The sequence below is a fragment of the Myotis davidii genome, unplaced genomic scaffold (assembly GCF_000327345.1).
Source record: "Myotis davidii unplaced genomic scaffold, ASM32734v1 scaffold847, whole genome shotgun sequence".
Taxonomy (NCBI): Eukaryota; Metazoa; Chordata; class Mammalia; order Chiroptera; family Vespertilionidae; genus Myotis; species Myotis davidii.
This window is the reverse complement of record NW_006298049.1, coordinates 59,589-75,124: the sequence shown is the minus strand read 5'-3', so window position 1 is coordinate 75,124 and position 15,536 is coordinate 59,589. Positions and strand designations below refer to the sequence as shown.

Here is a 15,536-nt window from a genome sequence, read left to right as displayed (position 1 = left end):
TTAGTATGGAAGCCTGGTGCACGGGTGGGGACTGGCTGGTTTGCCCTGAAGGGTGTCCTGTATCAGGATGAGGGTTCCCTTGGGGGATGGGGCAGCCTAGGCAAGGGGCCTGCGGTGGTTTGCAGGCCAGCCACACCTCCATGGGGTGAGGGTCCCCACTGGGGGGGCATGGCCAGCCTGGGTAAGAGACTGAGGGCCGTTTTCAGGCTGGCCATGCCTCGCTGTGACCCAGGCTTCCAGCCCCTCCTTTTTTTTTTCCAACCCCGCCTTGAGTGGTGGGCAGCCACTCCTTTTATTTTTTTCCAACCCCTCCTTGAGTGGAGGCCAGGGCCAGCTGGAAGCCTGGGTAGCGCCCATCGACCCAGGCCCCCCAGCCTCTCCTTGAGCAGAGGCCAGGGCCGATTGGAAGCCTGGGTTGCCCCTGGTGACCCAGGTCCCCAGCCACTCCTTCAGCGGTGGCCAGGGCAGGCGGGAAGCTTGGCTTCCTCCATTGCTGGGGGCAACCCAAGCCCCCTGCTCACTCCAGCTCCTTGGCCGCTGCCATCTTTGTTGGCTTAATTTGCATACTCACCCTGATTGGCTCGTGGGCATAGTGGAGTGATGACCAATTTGCATGTTTCTCTTTTATTAGTGTAGATTACACTCTCACTAGCAATGTATTAGAGTCCCAGTTGCTTCAAGTCCTCATTAACATTTAATGATGACTACCTTTATACCTTATATACACTGAGGGGGTATAGTGGTATTTCTCTGTGGTTTTAATTTGATGACTAATGATGTTTGAGAACTTTACATTGTCTCTTACTGGCTATTCATACTTATTTTGTGAAGAATCTATTCAAATCTTCTGCCTATTTTTTGAGTTGTTTATTTTTTTTACTGTTGAGTTGTTACAGTTACTGAGTAGGATTAGATTCCAGTCTTTTCTCAAATAAATGTTTTATAAATATCTTCTCTCAATCTGTGGCTTGCCTATTACTTTTCTTAATATATTTTGATGAGAAGTTTTTCATTTTGATGAACTCTAATTATGAGCTATTTTTTCTCTTATATAATAATTTTGAAATTACATTGGCTACTGTAGAAACTAGGAAGGAGAGGAAATGGAAGTAGTTATTTGAATTAACCCTGTGCAAACTAGAAGCTAACAGTTTTGTAATATCTTGAAATATTTTCTAAGCCACAGACCTAACCAGGCACACAATGACTAAGGTGGATTTGTTCAGATAGCATGACAGAGATTAGGAATTTAAAGAATTTTCTTAGCCTGGGAGAAAAACTATTGTCTGTCAGTTAGAAAAGAAGAAAGCTAACCTAGAAACGAACAAGTGTTGGGAAGGATGTAGAGAAAAGGGAACCCTCATGGGGGAATGCAGATTGGTGCAGCCACTGTGAAAAGCAGTGTGGAGTTTCCTCACAAAATTAAAAATGGAGCTGTCTTATGACCCAGTGATTCCACTTCTGGGAATATATCCAAAGAAACCCGAAACATTAATTTGAAAGAATATATGCACCCCTATGTTTGCTGCAGTGCTATTTATAGTAACCAACATTTGGAAGTAGCCCGAGTGTCCATTAGTAGATGAGTGGATAAAAAATTTGTGGTACATTTATACAATGGAATATACTGCTTTACCGTAAAAAAAGAAGCAAATCTTAGAAAAAGGGGAAGAGATTAAAAAAAACAAAACAAAACCAAAAAATCCTTACAGAACAGACAGCAGTATGGTGATGACCAGAAGGAAAGGAGGATGGGGGAGGTAGAAGAGGGTAAAGGGTAGATAAATGGTGATGGAAGGAGACTTGACTTTGGGTGGTGAACACAATATAATATACAGATGCTGTATTGTAGAACTCTACTTTTGAAACCTATATAATTTTATTAACCAATGTCACTCTAATTAATTGAATAAAAATATAGAAATAGTCACCCACTGAAATAATGAAGGAAAAATGCTAATCTAATTAATTTACTGTATCTCTAAGTCTAAGAGTAGAATGTTGTATTTGTATAGATTGATTAAATCTCTACTTGGACAGTCATAAGTAATATTTTGTGATACTGCAAAACAAAATAGCTCTGTCAGAAATATTTTTTCTTTTGAAAAAAAAGAATGTGGATATGTCTGTAAATTACATAGAAATTTGAACCAAATATATTAAACCTTAGTTGATTTTCCATCTTATATGGAAAATATATAAAAATTTAGATCATAAAAATACTTTTTAACATAAGCATTCAAAATAGCTTTGTATAATATAGAGAATGAATTTTGCACGTCTGAATAAAGAAAAGGTACTTTTGCTGAAGGAACAATTACAGGAACCATTTTTTATTATGCTTATAAAATATTTAAAAAGTATAATTTTAAAATAATTAACAGTCTGAGATCTGTCTTCATATTGTTGAAGCACTTACGATATTAATTAAGTACAAATTGCAGGCTCTGTCAGTGTTATGGCCTTTGTATGTAAAGTTATCACCATAGCATTAAGAGAGGTAAAAGAAGTATAATTGAATGCTTAGGTTTCATTAAAATGTGTTTGTTTGTTTGTTTCCCCATTTTATCAGGATCTTAAATGTATTTCGGCACTGGGTTGAACACCATTTTTATGACTTTGAAAGAGATTTGGAGTTGCTCGAAAGACTAGAATCCTTCATTTCAAGTGTAAGAGGTATATTATTTAAAGGTTTGATTGAATCTTATGTCACACATGAGTTTATTTTTAAATTTGTGTGACTTTTAATTTAAAAGCGAAACTAGTTTTCATTTTTAAAAAACTGAAATAAGATTTGGAATAATATTTAAAGACTCCAAGGAACTTGTATATATTTAGAACCACCTGAAGTCTTAGAACCTTACCTTTTCAAGTTTTTTAGTGGAATCTTTCTTTTAAAGAAGTCAGAAGTCCTCTTTAATAAATTTAAGCCATTTATTTTTATCTCATGTCAAGGTTGCCATTCCTTCAACTAATTATATATTTGTATAATTACAAATATTTCCTTAGTCTCTTTAATCTTATTCTTTAGTTTTGAAAAGTTAATAACTTTTTAAATAATGTTTACTTCCCCCTGGAAAAGTCTTTAATAGATTTTGGCATCTGAAAGGTAGGAGTTTCCTACCTGAAATAGCAGAACACAGCCCGTGAAATGAAAGTCTAGGCCAAGAACATTTAAACAGATGTATGTGTCATGAAACGTATGTTATTGAATCAAGAACATTTATATTTTATCTGATAGTATAATGTGTTAATTAAGAATACTATAACTGCCGAAACCGGTTTGGCTCAGTGGATAGAGCGTCGGCCTGCGGACTGGAAGGTCCCAGGTTCAATTCCGGTCAAGGGCATGTACCTGGGTTGCAGGCATATCCCCAGTAGGAGATGTGCAGGAGGCAGCTGATCGATGTTTCTCTCTCATCGATGTCTCTAACTCTCTGTCTCTCTCCCTTCCTCTCTGTAAAAAATCAATAAAATATATTTTTAAAAAAAAGAATACTATAACTAAGCCTAACTTATTTCATGTACTTGTTTTTTAAGGGAAATTTTACTTAAAATAGAGAATACGATTTCTTTAAATTTTGAGATGTTCAAGATAAAATTTTCAGGTGTACTTTAAAATTATTTATAGTACTGAATTAATTTATATAATATTGCAATGGAGACACTAAAATGTATGTAATCTAAGAAGCTTTTATAATACACACACGTATTAGAATAAAACAAGTAAATTTTATATTAATGTCTATAGTTAATATCTAAAGGGCTTGTCTATACACATACCTCAGGATAACCAAATAGTTGATTGTGAAAGTTTCTTTTTTAGAAGTATTATAACTACTAAGTGAAGAAGGATGATAGAATTAGATTACCATTTCTCAGTTCCTAGTAACATCTCAAAAAGAAAAGTAACTGGACATTCTATGTCTCCTGTTAAAAATATACTGGCAAGTATTCGTGTCAAAAATTGACCCTGAATCAGATCAAGTCTCTATGTATCTGATTTCCAGAAAATACAGGGACAGCAAAACATGGAAGTGATACCACAGGGATGGAATTGGCAGAATTCCGGCTTGGGGAAACACAGAGTAAAAATAAATTACAAGCAAAATGAGAGATTAAAGGAGACTTGAAACACACTAACTCAGTGCAATGTGTAGATCTCATTCAAATCCTATTTCAAACCAACTATAAGAAAACATGAGATAATCAGAGAAATTTGAACACTAATATTTTTTTAATATATTTTTATTGATTTCAGAAAGGAAGGGAGAGGGAAAGGAAGATAGAAACATCAGTGATGAGAAAGAATCATTGATTGGCTGCCTCCTGCACACCCCCCACTGGGAGTTGAGCCCATAGCCTGGCATGTGCCCTGACCGGGAATCAAACCCCAACCTCCTGGTTCGTAGGTCGATGCTCAACCACTGAGCCATGCCAGCCAGACTGAACACTATTTGATGATATTAACAAGTTATTGTCATTTTTATATGTGATCATGGTATTGTTATTTTAAAAATCTTTAACTTTTAAATAAATATATACTTAAATATTATATTTGTTTTTAAATAACAGGGATAGAAGGGAGGGCACGATTGGGGTTAGATGAAACAAAAAGACACCATTGAGTTGGTCCTTGTTGAAGCTAGATAAATGTTTAACATTATGTAAAGGTTTATGTTATCTATCAAATAAAAGGCATTTTTGGTTTGTATCTTTATCTAGGGAAAGCCATGAAGAAATGGGTAGAGTCAATTGCTAAGATCATCAAGAGGAAGAAACAAGCTCAGGCAAATGGAATAAGCCATAATATTACCTTTGAAAATCCACCTCCGCCAATTGAATGGCATATCAGCAGACCAGGACAGTTTGAAACATTTGATCTCATGACACTTCATCCAATAGAAATTGCACGTCAGCTGACACTTTTGGAATCTGATCTCTACAGGTAGACATTATCAATAATATGCTGCTCTGTTTTCAAGAACCTTGAACCTACCTCTGTTTTCAGAACATTTAGTAAATTATTCATGAGTGCTTAAAAATTCCTTCATCTATTCTTATGGGCATGATGGAAAGTTTATAGCACAGTTGTTTTTTTTGTTTGTTTGTTTTAGTCCTCACCTGAGGATATTTTTCCATTGATTTTCAGAGAGAGTGAAAGAGAGAGGGGAAGACAGAGAGAAACATGGATGTGAGAGAAAACACATCAATTGGTTGCCTCCTGCATGCACCCTGACCAGGGCCCGGGCTGGGGAGGAGACTGCAAATGAGGTACGGAATCGAACCTGAGACCCTTTGGTCCACAGGCTAACGCTCTGTGCACTGAGCCAAACTGGCTACAGCTATAGTACAGTTTTTAACTTCAGTCTGTTCAGCTGGCAAAAGTCTTAAAATGTATTGCTGTATAGGCCCAGATTTGGTATTTAGCAATCCTTCACAAGAGCAGGGGCAGAGAGAATACTAATGCAATAGAACAACAGCCACTTTCAAAGTAGTCACTGAGCTCCTACTCCTAATACTACCTCTCTCAGATTGCTTTATTGAGTTGTTTCAGCTAAATCAGTCAGTATAGATACTAGGCTCTTGGCGACTAAGTAGATAGAATATTGAGTGAGACAAGCTTTTTTCTTTTTCCTTTTCTTTTTTTCAGATTCTACATAATCAGAATTTTTCTTGGGAGCTTGGTAGGGTTAGGTTTGTCAGGCTAATGAATAACAAAATTGTTAGAGGAATAACGATTTCTTAATTTCTTTTAAGGCATCTCAAATAGCATTAGCTCTTTGAAGTCAATATTAACTTTAAAGAAAAATTATTTCTGAAGTAGTGTGATGACGAACCATAGTTAAAACTTCCAGCCTGACCAACATGGCTCATTGGTTGAGCATTGACCTATGAACCAAGAGGTCATGATCAGGGCACATGCCTGGGTTGCAGGCTCGATCCCCAGTAGGGGGTGTGCAGGGGCAGCTAATCAGTGATTCTCATCATTGATATTTCTAACTCTCCCTCTCCCTTTGTCTCTGAAATCAATGAAACTATTTAAAAAAATAAATTAAAAAACAAAAAATCCTTCCAAACCATTTTCTTTCATTTCTAAGGATCACTAGAAATGTGCTTGGCTATATTTATTTTAATCTGTATTCCATCACCTTTCTTTATATATAGTGTTCTTGCCATCACCCTATATCTCGAGTGGCTCAGTTGTAGAGCTTTGTCCTATGCACCAAAATGTTGCTGGTCCAAATGAACTCTCTCTCTCTCCCCCCCCCCCTCTCTCCTCCTCTCCCCTTCACCCCCTCTCCCCTTTCCTCCCTGTATGCATGTCCTGGGGTGAGGACTAAAAATATACATATATAGGGTGTCCCCAAAAAATGTATACACACTTTAACAGCTGATAGCTCAATTTTGAAAATGAAATCTATACTAATAATAGAGGAATGTGCAAATTGACCTGGACGCCGTCATGTAATGACCAATCAGGATGGGGGTGGGGCCGCGGCGGAGACCTCTCAGCACACCTGTGCCAGGGTCTGAAGGACGTAGAGAGGAAGGGATAACAGATAGGCAGTTAGGGGGATCAGGCCAGGAGGGGAGAGCAGTTAGGGCCATCAGGCAGGCAGGCAGGTGTGCGGTTAGGAGCCAATGGTTCCGGATTGCGAGAGGGATCCCAGATTGGAGAGGGTGCAGGCCGGCCTGAAGGAACCCCTGCGCCCATGCACGAATTTTGTGCATCGGCCCTCTAGTGTATTTTAATAAACATTGCCTTTATAATTATTTAAAGTGTGTGTATACATTTTTTTGGGACACTCTGTATATAAAAATAAGTTATCCTGATTAGCAGCCTTTTTTTTTAAACAGGGATTACATAGAAAAGTAAGATTATATAAAGTTTAGTGCTAATAGGGAATGTAGGAAGGGATATTTTCCATTAGCACTAGACAAAAAACTCTGTCTACTTTAGAATTGGGCCTGTGCTTTGCCTTGGCTGTGTTATTCAGAATTTAGTACACAAGTTGGAGGTTGTCAACATCTGACTCAGAGTGTCATGTTATATTTTATGTAATTTGGAGTTCAGGTTGTTTTTGTTTATAATGTGGGATTTGTGATAAGTAGGAATGGAAGGACTTATTACTTGAGTTAACAAAGCAGATAGTACTGAATCAAGTTTTTCTTCATATGGTGACTGTTACATGAATAGACATCAGAAAGAAAAAAGCACTTAGCTCTATGTGGACTTGCTTTCAGAACATAGGAATACCTTTGTTAAATGATATGTGTATTATGGAAGATGGGTAACTACATAAAACATTAACACTAAACTAAATTTCTGGTGAAATAATAGAACCACTTTAAGAAAACTTATTTTAAAAAATGTTTTTATTGATTTTAGAGAGAGGAAGGGAGGAGAGAGAGAAACATCTATCAGCTGCTCCTGCATGCCCCCTGCTGGGGATTGAGCCCCCAACCCCGATATGCCCTGACCATGAATCGAACCAGTGAATGGGACAATGCTCCACCAACTGAGCCACAACCAGCCAGGGTGCTGGTCAATTTTTTAAATTATGTAACCCTAACTCACTATGTACAATTATTTAATCAGCTCTTTTGTTTGACATTTTTATTAAATATTTCAGGTATTCCAAAAAAATGTAGAAAATAATATAATAAGCACTCATGAACAACAAAAGAATTATGAATAAAGTTGAAATCCTTTGTGTAATTCTCTCCAACCCCATTCCTCCTCTTTCTCCCAAGTAATATCGCTATCTTATATTTAGTGTTTACTCTTCCTGTTTATATCTTTATAATTAATATCAATATAAACATTCATTAACAATAGATAGCTTTGTTTCACATTTTAAAACTTTATGTATCATTCTGAAACTTGTTTTTTACTTAAATTGTTTCTGGCTCTTGTTCAAGTTAAGAAATATAACTCTAGTTTTTCTGTTTTTGTTTTTTTTAAAATGTTTTTATTGATTTCAGAGAGAGGAAGGGAGAGGGAGAGAGAGATAGAAGTATCAATGATGAGAGAGAATCATTGATTGGCTGCCTCCTGTATGCCCCCTACTGGGAATTGAGCCCGCTACCCAGGTATGTGCCCTGACTGGGAATCTAACCATGACCTCCTGGTTCATGGTTCGATGCTCAACCACTGAGCAACACCTCCTGGGCTAGTTTGCTTATTTTAATTGCTGTATGGTATTCCATTGTAAGAATACTCCATATTTTATACAGTCTCTTGATGATGAGCCTCTAGGTTGTTTGGGACTTTTCACTCTCACAGACAATGCTTCACTGAACATTCCCATAAATGTTTTCTTATAACCTGTTGTATCTAGAGTATATACCTAGAGTACAGGTATAGAATTGCTGGGTGATCTAGTATGTATATCTTCAGTATTATGAGACATTGACAAATTGCTTTATAAAGTGGCCGTATCAATTTTTACTTCACACCAGTATTGGAAATTTCTTGTTCTTTCACATTTTTGCCCATTTGGTGTGAGACTTTTATTAGTCTAACTGAAGTAAAATGGGATTTCATTATGGTTTAATGCTCTTTTCCCTGAGTAAGAGAAAGTATTTATTTATATTTGTGGCTAGTGGGTCTATTCCTCTGTGAATTACCTCTTCTTATATTTGTCCACTTATCTTTTAGGTTAATTGTGTTTTTGTTATTAAGTATTAGAATTTTAAATAATTTTGATAATCCTTTGTAGGTTAAGTTGCATTGATTTTTGGTTCCACAGGAAAGTTCAACCTTCTGAACTTGTAGGGAGTGTATGGACCAAAGAAGATAAAGAAATAAATTCTCCAAATTTATTAAAAATGATTCGCCATACTACAAATCTTACTCTCTGGTTTGAAAAGTAAGTTTTTACTTACTGTGTCTCATTCTTAATCATAATATTAACTAATATATAAGCCAAAATCCTTGCTGAAAATATATTTTCTACATGAGTGGAGGAAATTGGTTTCTAAACCATGAATTTTTTTCTTTTTCTTTTTTTGTTAGGTGCATTGTGGAAGCAGAAAATTTTGAGGAACGGGTGGCAGTACTAAGTAGAATTATAGAAATTCTGCAAGTTTTTCAAGATTTGAATAATTTCAATGGTGTATTGGAAATAGTCAGTGCAGTAAACTCAGTGTCAGTATACAGACTAGATCATACCTTTGAGGTAAGTTTTAGGCTTAAATATTACATTATTTTGAGGGAAGGTAAAATTAAAGAGATTCCTTCTACCACCTATCTTTTGTTGTAAATCTATCTTATTCCCTTAAATGCAATGATTTTAAGATATTAGAAAATTACATCAATATATACAAAGTAAGCCTAGGGTTCATGAAAGAATCTGGGACTTGGGACTTTGTTTAATTAATATGCTTACCAAAAATGTAATGAAGTTCCAAATGGATATTTTTTCAACAGCACATTGATTGATAGTTTTAAATAATGACAAAGGATTTCAGATATAAGTATACAAATTGCTTTAATCATCTTTGGTAGATAGAGAAATAATAACATGGAGAGAACCCTTTCTAAAACCTAAATTTATTTGTTTTTTCAAATCATAAAGTAGTATATGTTTAGTGTTTATTATAGAAAATTTAGAAGATATAGAAAGTATAGAAGGATATTTTACATGTTTTTAATAATAAAATTTAGATGATATTGTACATAGATTTTTATGGCCTGTACCTCCAATAAATATTTTCTTGGTGGTTTTTTAAAAAATATATTTTATTGATTTTTTTACCGAGAGGAAAGGAGAGAGATAGAGAGTCAGAAACATCGATGAGAGAGAAACATCAATCAGCTGCCTCCTGCACACTCCCTAGTGGGAATGTGCCCACAAGTACATGCCCTTGACCGGAATCGAACCTGGGACCCTTTAATCCGCAGGCCGATGCTCTATCCACTGAGCCAAACCGGTTAGGGCATATTTTCTTGTTTTATTAGCTTATCTTCAAAAACAAATTTTTAATGACTGAGTTATTTTATATCCAGTGATATAAACCATAATTTATTTTACACACTATTGTGGGACAATTAAGCTACTTCTGATTTTTTTGCTGTGGTAAGTAATTTAACATGGAACATCCATTTACAGAAATCTTCATAAGAATTTGATTATTTCCCTAGAATAAATTTCTAGAGGTGGAATAGCTGGTTCAGAGTATTTGTACCTTTTAAGACTTTTGATAATATCATCAAGGTACTTTCTAGCAAGATATGATAAATCCCTCTGGCTATTACCTTATTAAAAACTTATTTACAGATTTCATAGCCCGGAGAAAAACCTTCTTTTTAGATATGTAAAAAAAAAAAAAAGTAGTAAGGTTGAATGTCTTTAAATGTATTTATTGGCCATTTTACTTTCTTCTTTGTAATTTATATACTCTTACTGGTATTTGGATGTTTGCATCTTATTAATTTTTATCATCTTTTATATATTAAAGATATTCATACCTAGTCAAATATAGCCCAGGTATTCTTCAGTTTCTCTTTGTCTTTAACTGCTTTTTAAAAAATTTATATAATGTTTTTATGTATGAAGTTTTATCATTTTTATTTAGTTAAACGTATCAATCCTTCATTTATGAATTCTTCCTTTATTTTTGTACCTAGAAAATCTTTTTTATTGTCTTAAGTCAATGGTTCTCAACCTGTGGTCGCGACCCCTTTGGGGGTCGAACAACCCTTTCACGGGGGTCACCTAAATACATCCTGCATATCAGATATTTACATTACAATTCATAACTAGCAAAATTACAGTTATGAAGTAGCAACGAAAATAATTTTATGGTTGGGTGTCACAGCACATGAGGAACTGTATTAACGAGTTGCGGCATTAGGAAGGTTGAGAACCACTGGTCTAAGTGAAGGATAAAATGTTAGAGGCACAGCAATGCAAATATATTGCCTTTGGCAATGTGAATTTTTACAGTCTTTCTGGAAAGTGATCTGGAAATAAATGTTAAAATTAGAATGTGCATAGTCTTAGATCCAGAAATAAAAGAGCCAGACTATAAAGTTAATGTACAAAGATGTAATTTCTGTAGCATTAACTGTGGCAACAGAAAACTAGAAATAACCTGGATGTTCATCAATAAGAGAATGATTGAATACGTTGTCCTACTCCTATAATGTAGAATATTGTTCAGCTATAGAAAAAAAAAACGTCAATAAGGATCTATATGTATGTCTTGGAAGAGTATTTGTGATATTTTGGGGGAAAGTCATTTAAAAAACATCAGAATAATGAGTATAATATGATTTCATTTTGATGTAACAAACAACAAACATTAAACATGTAAGTGAAGTTGTATGAGCATTGAGAATAGTGTGGAAGGATACATACATTTTTCTTAACATTGGTTCTTTCAGAGGGTTGTGATTAGAGGGAAGTGGAGGATAAATGGCTTCCATGTCTGTTTTTTTCTATTTGGGTGTTTTCATTTTGTTGATTTGTATGAACTTTTTTTTTATTATTGATTTTTTACAGAGAAGAAGGGAGAGGGAAAGGAGAGTTAGAAACATCGATGAGAGAGAAACATCGATCAGCTGCCTCCTGCACACTCCCCACTGGGTATGTGCCCGCAACCAAGGTACATGCCCTTGACCGGAATGGAACCTGCGACCCTTCAGTCCGCAGGCTGACGCTCTATACACTGAGCCAAACCGGTTAGGGCTGTATGAACTTTTTATGTATTAAAGATATTAACAGTCAAATAGTGCCAAATATTAATCTTTTAATAAATTAATTTCAATTCTGATTCTGAAATACTCTTAAATAGTGTATTTAGTTTAAGAAGTTCAGGTTTAGTTTCTTATAATATTGTGTACAGAACAATATTTCTGAAAATGTGTATTAGTTATAAAGAACACCTCTATACATGGCATCTAATTTAAGAACTTCTACAAATTCAATTTCTTTTCTTATCCCTTCAGAGCCAGCTACCCTTTTGATTCTGAATTTCATGCTTATTCCCTTTCTCCTTTCCTTTTCTTTCTTTTTTTTTTTTAGTCCTCACCTGAGGACATGCTTAGAGAAAGGAAGGGAGAAAGAGAGAAACATCAATTGGTTGCCTTCTGTAAGTTCCCACCAATCATTCTTTTTCAAGAGTGACTACTCCTGACCCCTTTGTTTTTCTATATACATTTAAGAATCAGCTTAAGTTTTAAGCTGATTTTTTTAAAAGTTTGGATTTTGATAGGAATTGCATGGTTTTTGTAAATCAGTTAGTGAAGAGCTGACGTTTTTACAGTGTCTTCCCAACCATGACATGAACATAGCATATGTTTCTGTTAGTTAGTTAGTTAGTTAGTTAGTTTAATAAGGTTCATGGTTTTCTTTTTTTTATATATATATATTTTATTGAGTTTTTACAGAGAGGAAAGGAGAGAGATAGAGAGTTAGAAACATCGATGAGAGAGAAACATCGATCAGCTGCCTCCTGCACACTCCCCACTGGGGATGTGCCCGCAACCAAGGTACATGCCCTGGACCGGAATCGAACCTGGGACCTTTCAGTCCGCAGGCTGACGCTCTATCCACTGAGCCAAACCGGTTTCGGCATGGTTCATGGTTTTCTTGATGGAAATCTCACATCCCTTTGATCAGATTTGTAATAAGTTAAAGGAAATGCATTGAATGGTTCTCCATCAGGTATAATATTTGCTGTGGGGGTGTGTGTGTGTATATACTATCAGGTTAAAATAATGTAATTAATTAATTTTAATAAGAAAATAGAATAATGAAATATAAAATAAATGACTCTGCTTACTTGACTTAGTAAATTTTTATTTAGTTCTTGTCTTCTCACAGCCTTCTCCTTCTCAAAACCTTGCCATAGCCTCAAAATATCTTTCAGTGGAAGAATATTTGAACACTAGGAAATTATATTTCTCTCCTAAAGCTATAACTTAAAACTCTGCCTTAATCAGAATTATTAATAATGAGGTCCAGAGGAAGAATTTTTTTGTTGTTTAATCCTCTAATTTATATTAGAAAAAAAACCTAGGTTTTTAAGTTTTATATTTATAGATATCAGAAGATAAATTTCAGGCAAGTGCAGAAAGGAATACTTATCTCTTAATTTAAAAAATTGTTTTTTCAAATATTTATAAAAATGTATAAAGTTAAAAGCTCTGCATTCATAAAATAAGATTGAACTGTAAAAACAAGTTATACTTAATTATATATTTGAAAGGCCTTGCAGGAAAGAAAAAGGAAAATTTTGGATGAAGCTGTGGAATTAAGTCAAGATCACTTTAAAAAATACTTAGTAAAACTTAAGTCAATCAATCCACCTTGTGTGCCTTTTTTTGGTAAGTTACTAGGTATGTACTTATATTTTGGGGGAAAGTGTACTAGTATTGTATACAAAAGAAATCATCCTTGAGAGGCAGATTGTCCTTATTTGATACCTGAGAGCATCTACTTTTATTAGCTATCTATATTAATAAATAAAACTTAAACTCTCTATTTCCTTACCTGTAAAATGAAGACTGATAATACCTCATAGAGCTGTTGTAAGGAGCTCTCTGGGGTCTCTTCTATAAGAGAACATATCTCATTCATGACGGCTCCACCCTCATGACTTAGGCACCTCTGAAAGGCCCCACCTCCTAAAACCATCATATTGGGCATTAGGATTTCAACATGACTTTTGAGCATTCATACCATAGCATGCATGAGTGTACACACCCACACTCGCGCACACAACTGGTTGTGACAACCAAAACTGTCTCCAGACATTCCCAAATATCCCCTAGGGAACAAAATTGCCCCCAGATGAGAGCTACTGATTTAAATAAATCAATAATTATGCATGAAAAGGGAACTAAAGTTTTCTTACTGTCCCAGAATGAGGAATAATTCTTTTTCTGTTTAAATTATGGGCTTTGGGGAACAAAATTAGTTTATAAATCTCTAGTCTTATTAATTAGAATTAGCTTAAAATTTATCAGTAATCATTTAAGATCATTGGCATTAAATATTATAACCAAATATTAAAATGGTTAGAATAGATTTAGCACTACAATTTAGACTTTGTGAACGAATCCCTTTTATTTTAGGCTACTAGTCTAAGAAGTGACAAATTAAGCTTTTTCAAAACCCTAATATTTTTATTTTAAATTATTTCCACGTTAAATTCTTAATGTAGAGTTAATTATTACGTCTGTCAGACTTATCAACATTCAGGAATAGAATTGCTGGATTTTATTCAACTTTTCTAAATAGGTTGTTTTTCCCAAATGGTTAATTAGTTTTATAATTTTTCTTCAAATACATTTTTTTACTAGGAATATATTTAACAAATATTCTGAAGACTGAAGAAGGGAATAATGATTTTTTAAAAAAGAAAGGGAAAGATTTAATCAATTTCAGTAAGAGGAGGAAAGTGGCTGAAATTACTGGAGAAATTCAGCAGTATCAAAATCAACCTTATTGCTTACGGATTGAACCAGAAATGAGGGTAAATATATTTTTTTGGCTTATCTTTAAAAGAGAACATGTTAAATTCTGTCATCTCTTAAAAATATCATAACCACACATTTGCTATGTACTTTTCTATGAAAATAAGATAATTTTGTTAATAATTAATGAATAGATAGAAATGGCAAATATTACATATTCTATATTAACAATCTAAAGTTAATTGTTATTAGGTATTTTCTCTTGAAAATATTGCTTTTTTGTATAACTGGTTCAAGTAACACTTGCAAAAAATATATGAGAAATGGAATGAAAGAACCTTTCTGATGTTCATGCAGTAAAAAGAAAATCCACTACTAGTACTATCACTAATTGGTATCTATTTTAGGTATTTTACATACCAATAAAACATTAATTAATACCTTCATAAGAACACTGGGTTTAAATAGAAAGGTGCTCGTAGAATAGTATGTATGTACACATAGCAAAATATTATTTTTTTAAACATTCTATCAAATCAGTGGTTCTCAACCTTCTGGCCCTTTAAATACAGTTCCTCATGTGACCCAACCATAAAATTATTTTCGTTGCTACTTCATAACTGTAATGTTGCAACTGTTATGAATCGTAAGTATCTGATATGCAGGATGGTCTTAGGTGACCCCTAAGGAAGGGTTGTTTGACCGCCAAAGGGATCGCGACCCACAGGTTGAGAACCGCTGTATCAAATGATGTTTTATTTTCAGCAATAATTCCTAATATTGATTCTGTGGTACTGTAAGATGTGGAATACCTTCTAAATTAGAGTAAATTATGATATTATATTTATGAAATGAATTTTATTGTTTTATACTTATTTGAAAATCAGAACATAAAATAACATCTGAATAAGTTCACCTCACATTAAAAATTATGCTAAACTTTCAGATGTAGTCTGCAGATTGGGCATATTGAATGAAAATGGCCACCATTCTTCCCTCCTAAATTATAAGATGATAACTGTTCTTTGTTCCCAGTTCAAAACAAAGTACCCTAAAATCCTAAGAAAGAATGACCTAAAGTCTAAAGTACACCATTATGAAAATG

At 34.5% G+C, this 15,536-nt stretch overlaps 1 protein-coding gene across 6 annotated transcripts in view; it reads left to right on the top strand.

The window, feature by feature from the left end:
• SOS2 (SOS Ras/Rho guanine nucleotide exchange factor 2) overlaps positions 1–15,536 on the top strand; it is an 86,070-nt gene that overhangs the window by 57,813 nt on the left and 12,721 nt on the right. For 4 of the 6 annotated variants that reach the window (XM_015570489.1, XM_006773754.2, XM_015570486.1 and 1 more), the window contains 6 exons: positions 2,573–2,676; positions 4,726–4,948; positions 8,757–8,876; positions 9,023–9,185; positions 13,222–13,339; positions 14,318–14,490. In XM_015570489.1, coding sequence (XP_015425975.1) covers positions 2,573–2,676; positions 4,726–4,948; positions 8,757–8,876; positions 9,023–9,185; positions 13,222–13,339; positions 14,318–14,490 — 901 coding nt within the window. The remainder of the gene's footprint in view (positions 1–2,572; positions 2,677–4,725; positions 4,949–8,756; positions 8,877–9,022; positions 9,186–13,221; positions 13,340–14,317; positions 14,491–15,536) is intronic. The other 2 variants (XM_015570487.1, XM_015570488.1) reach the window with 2 other exon arrangements.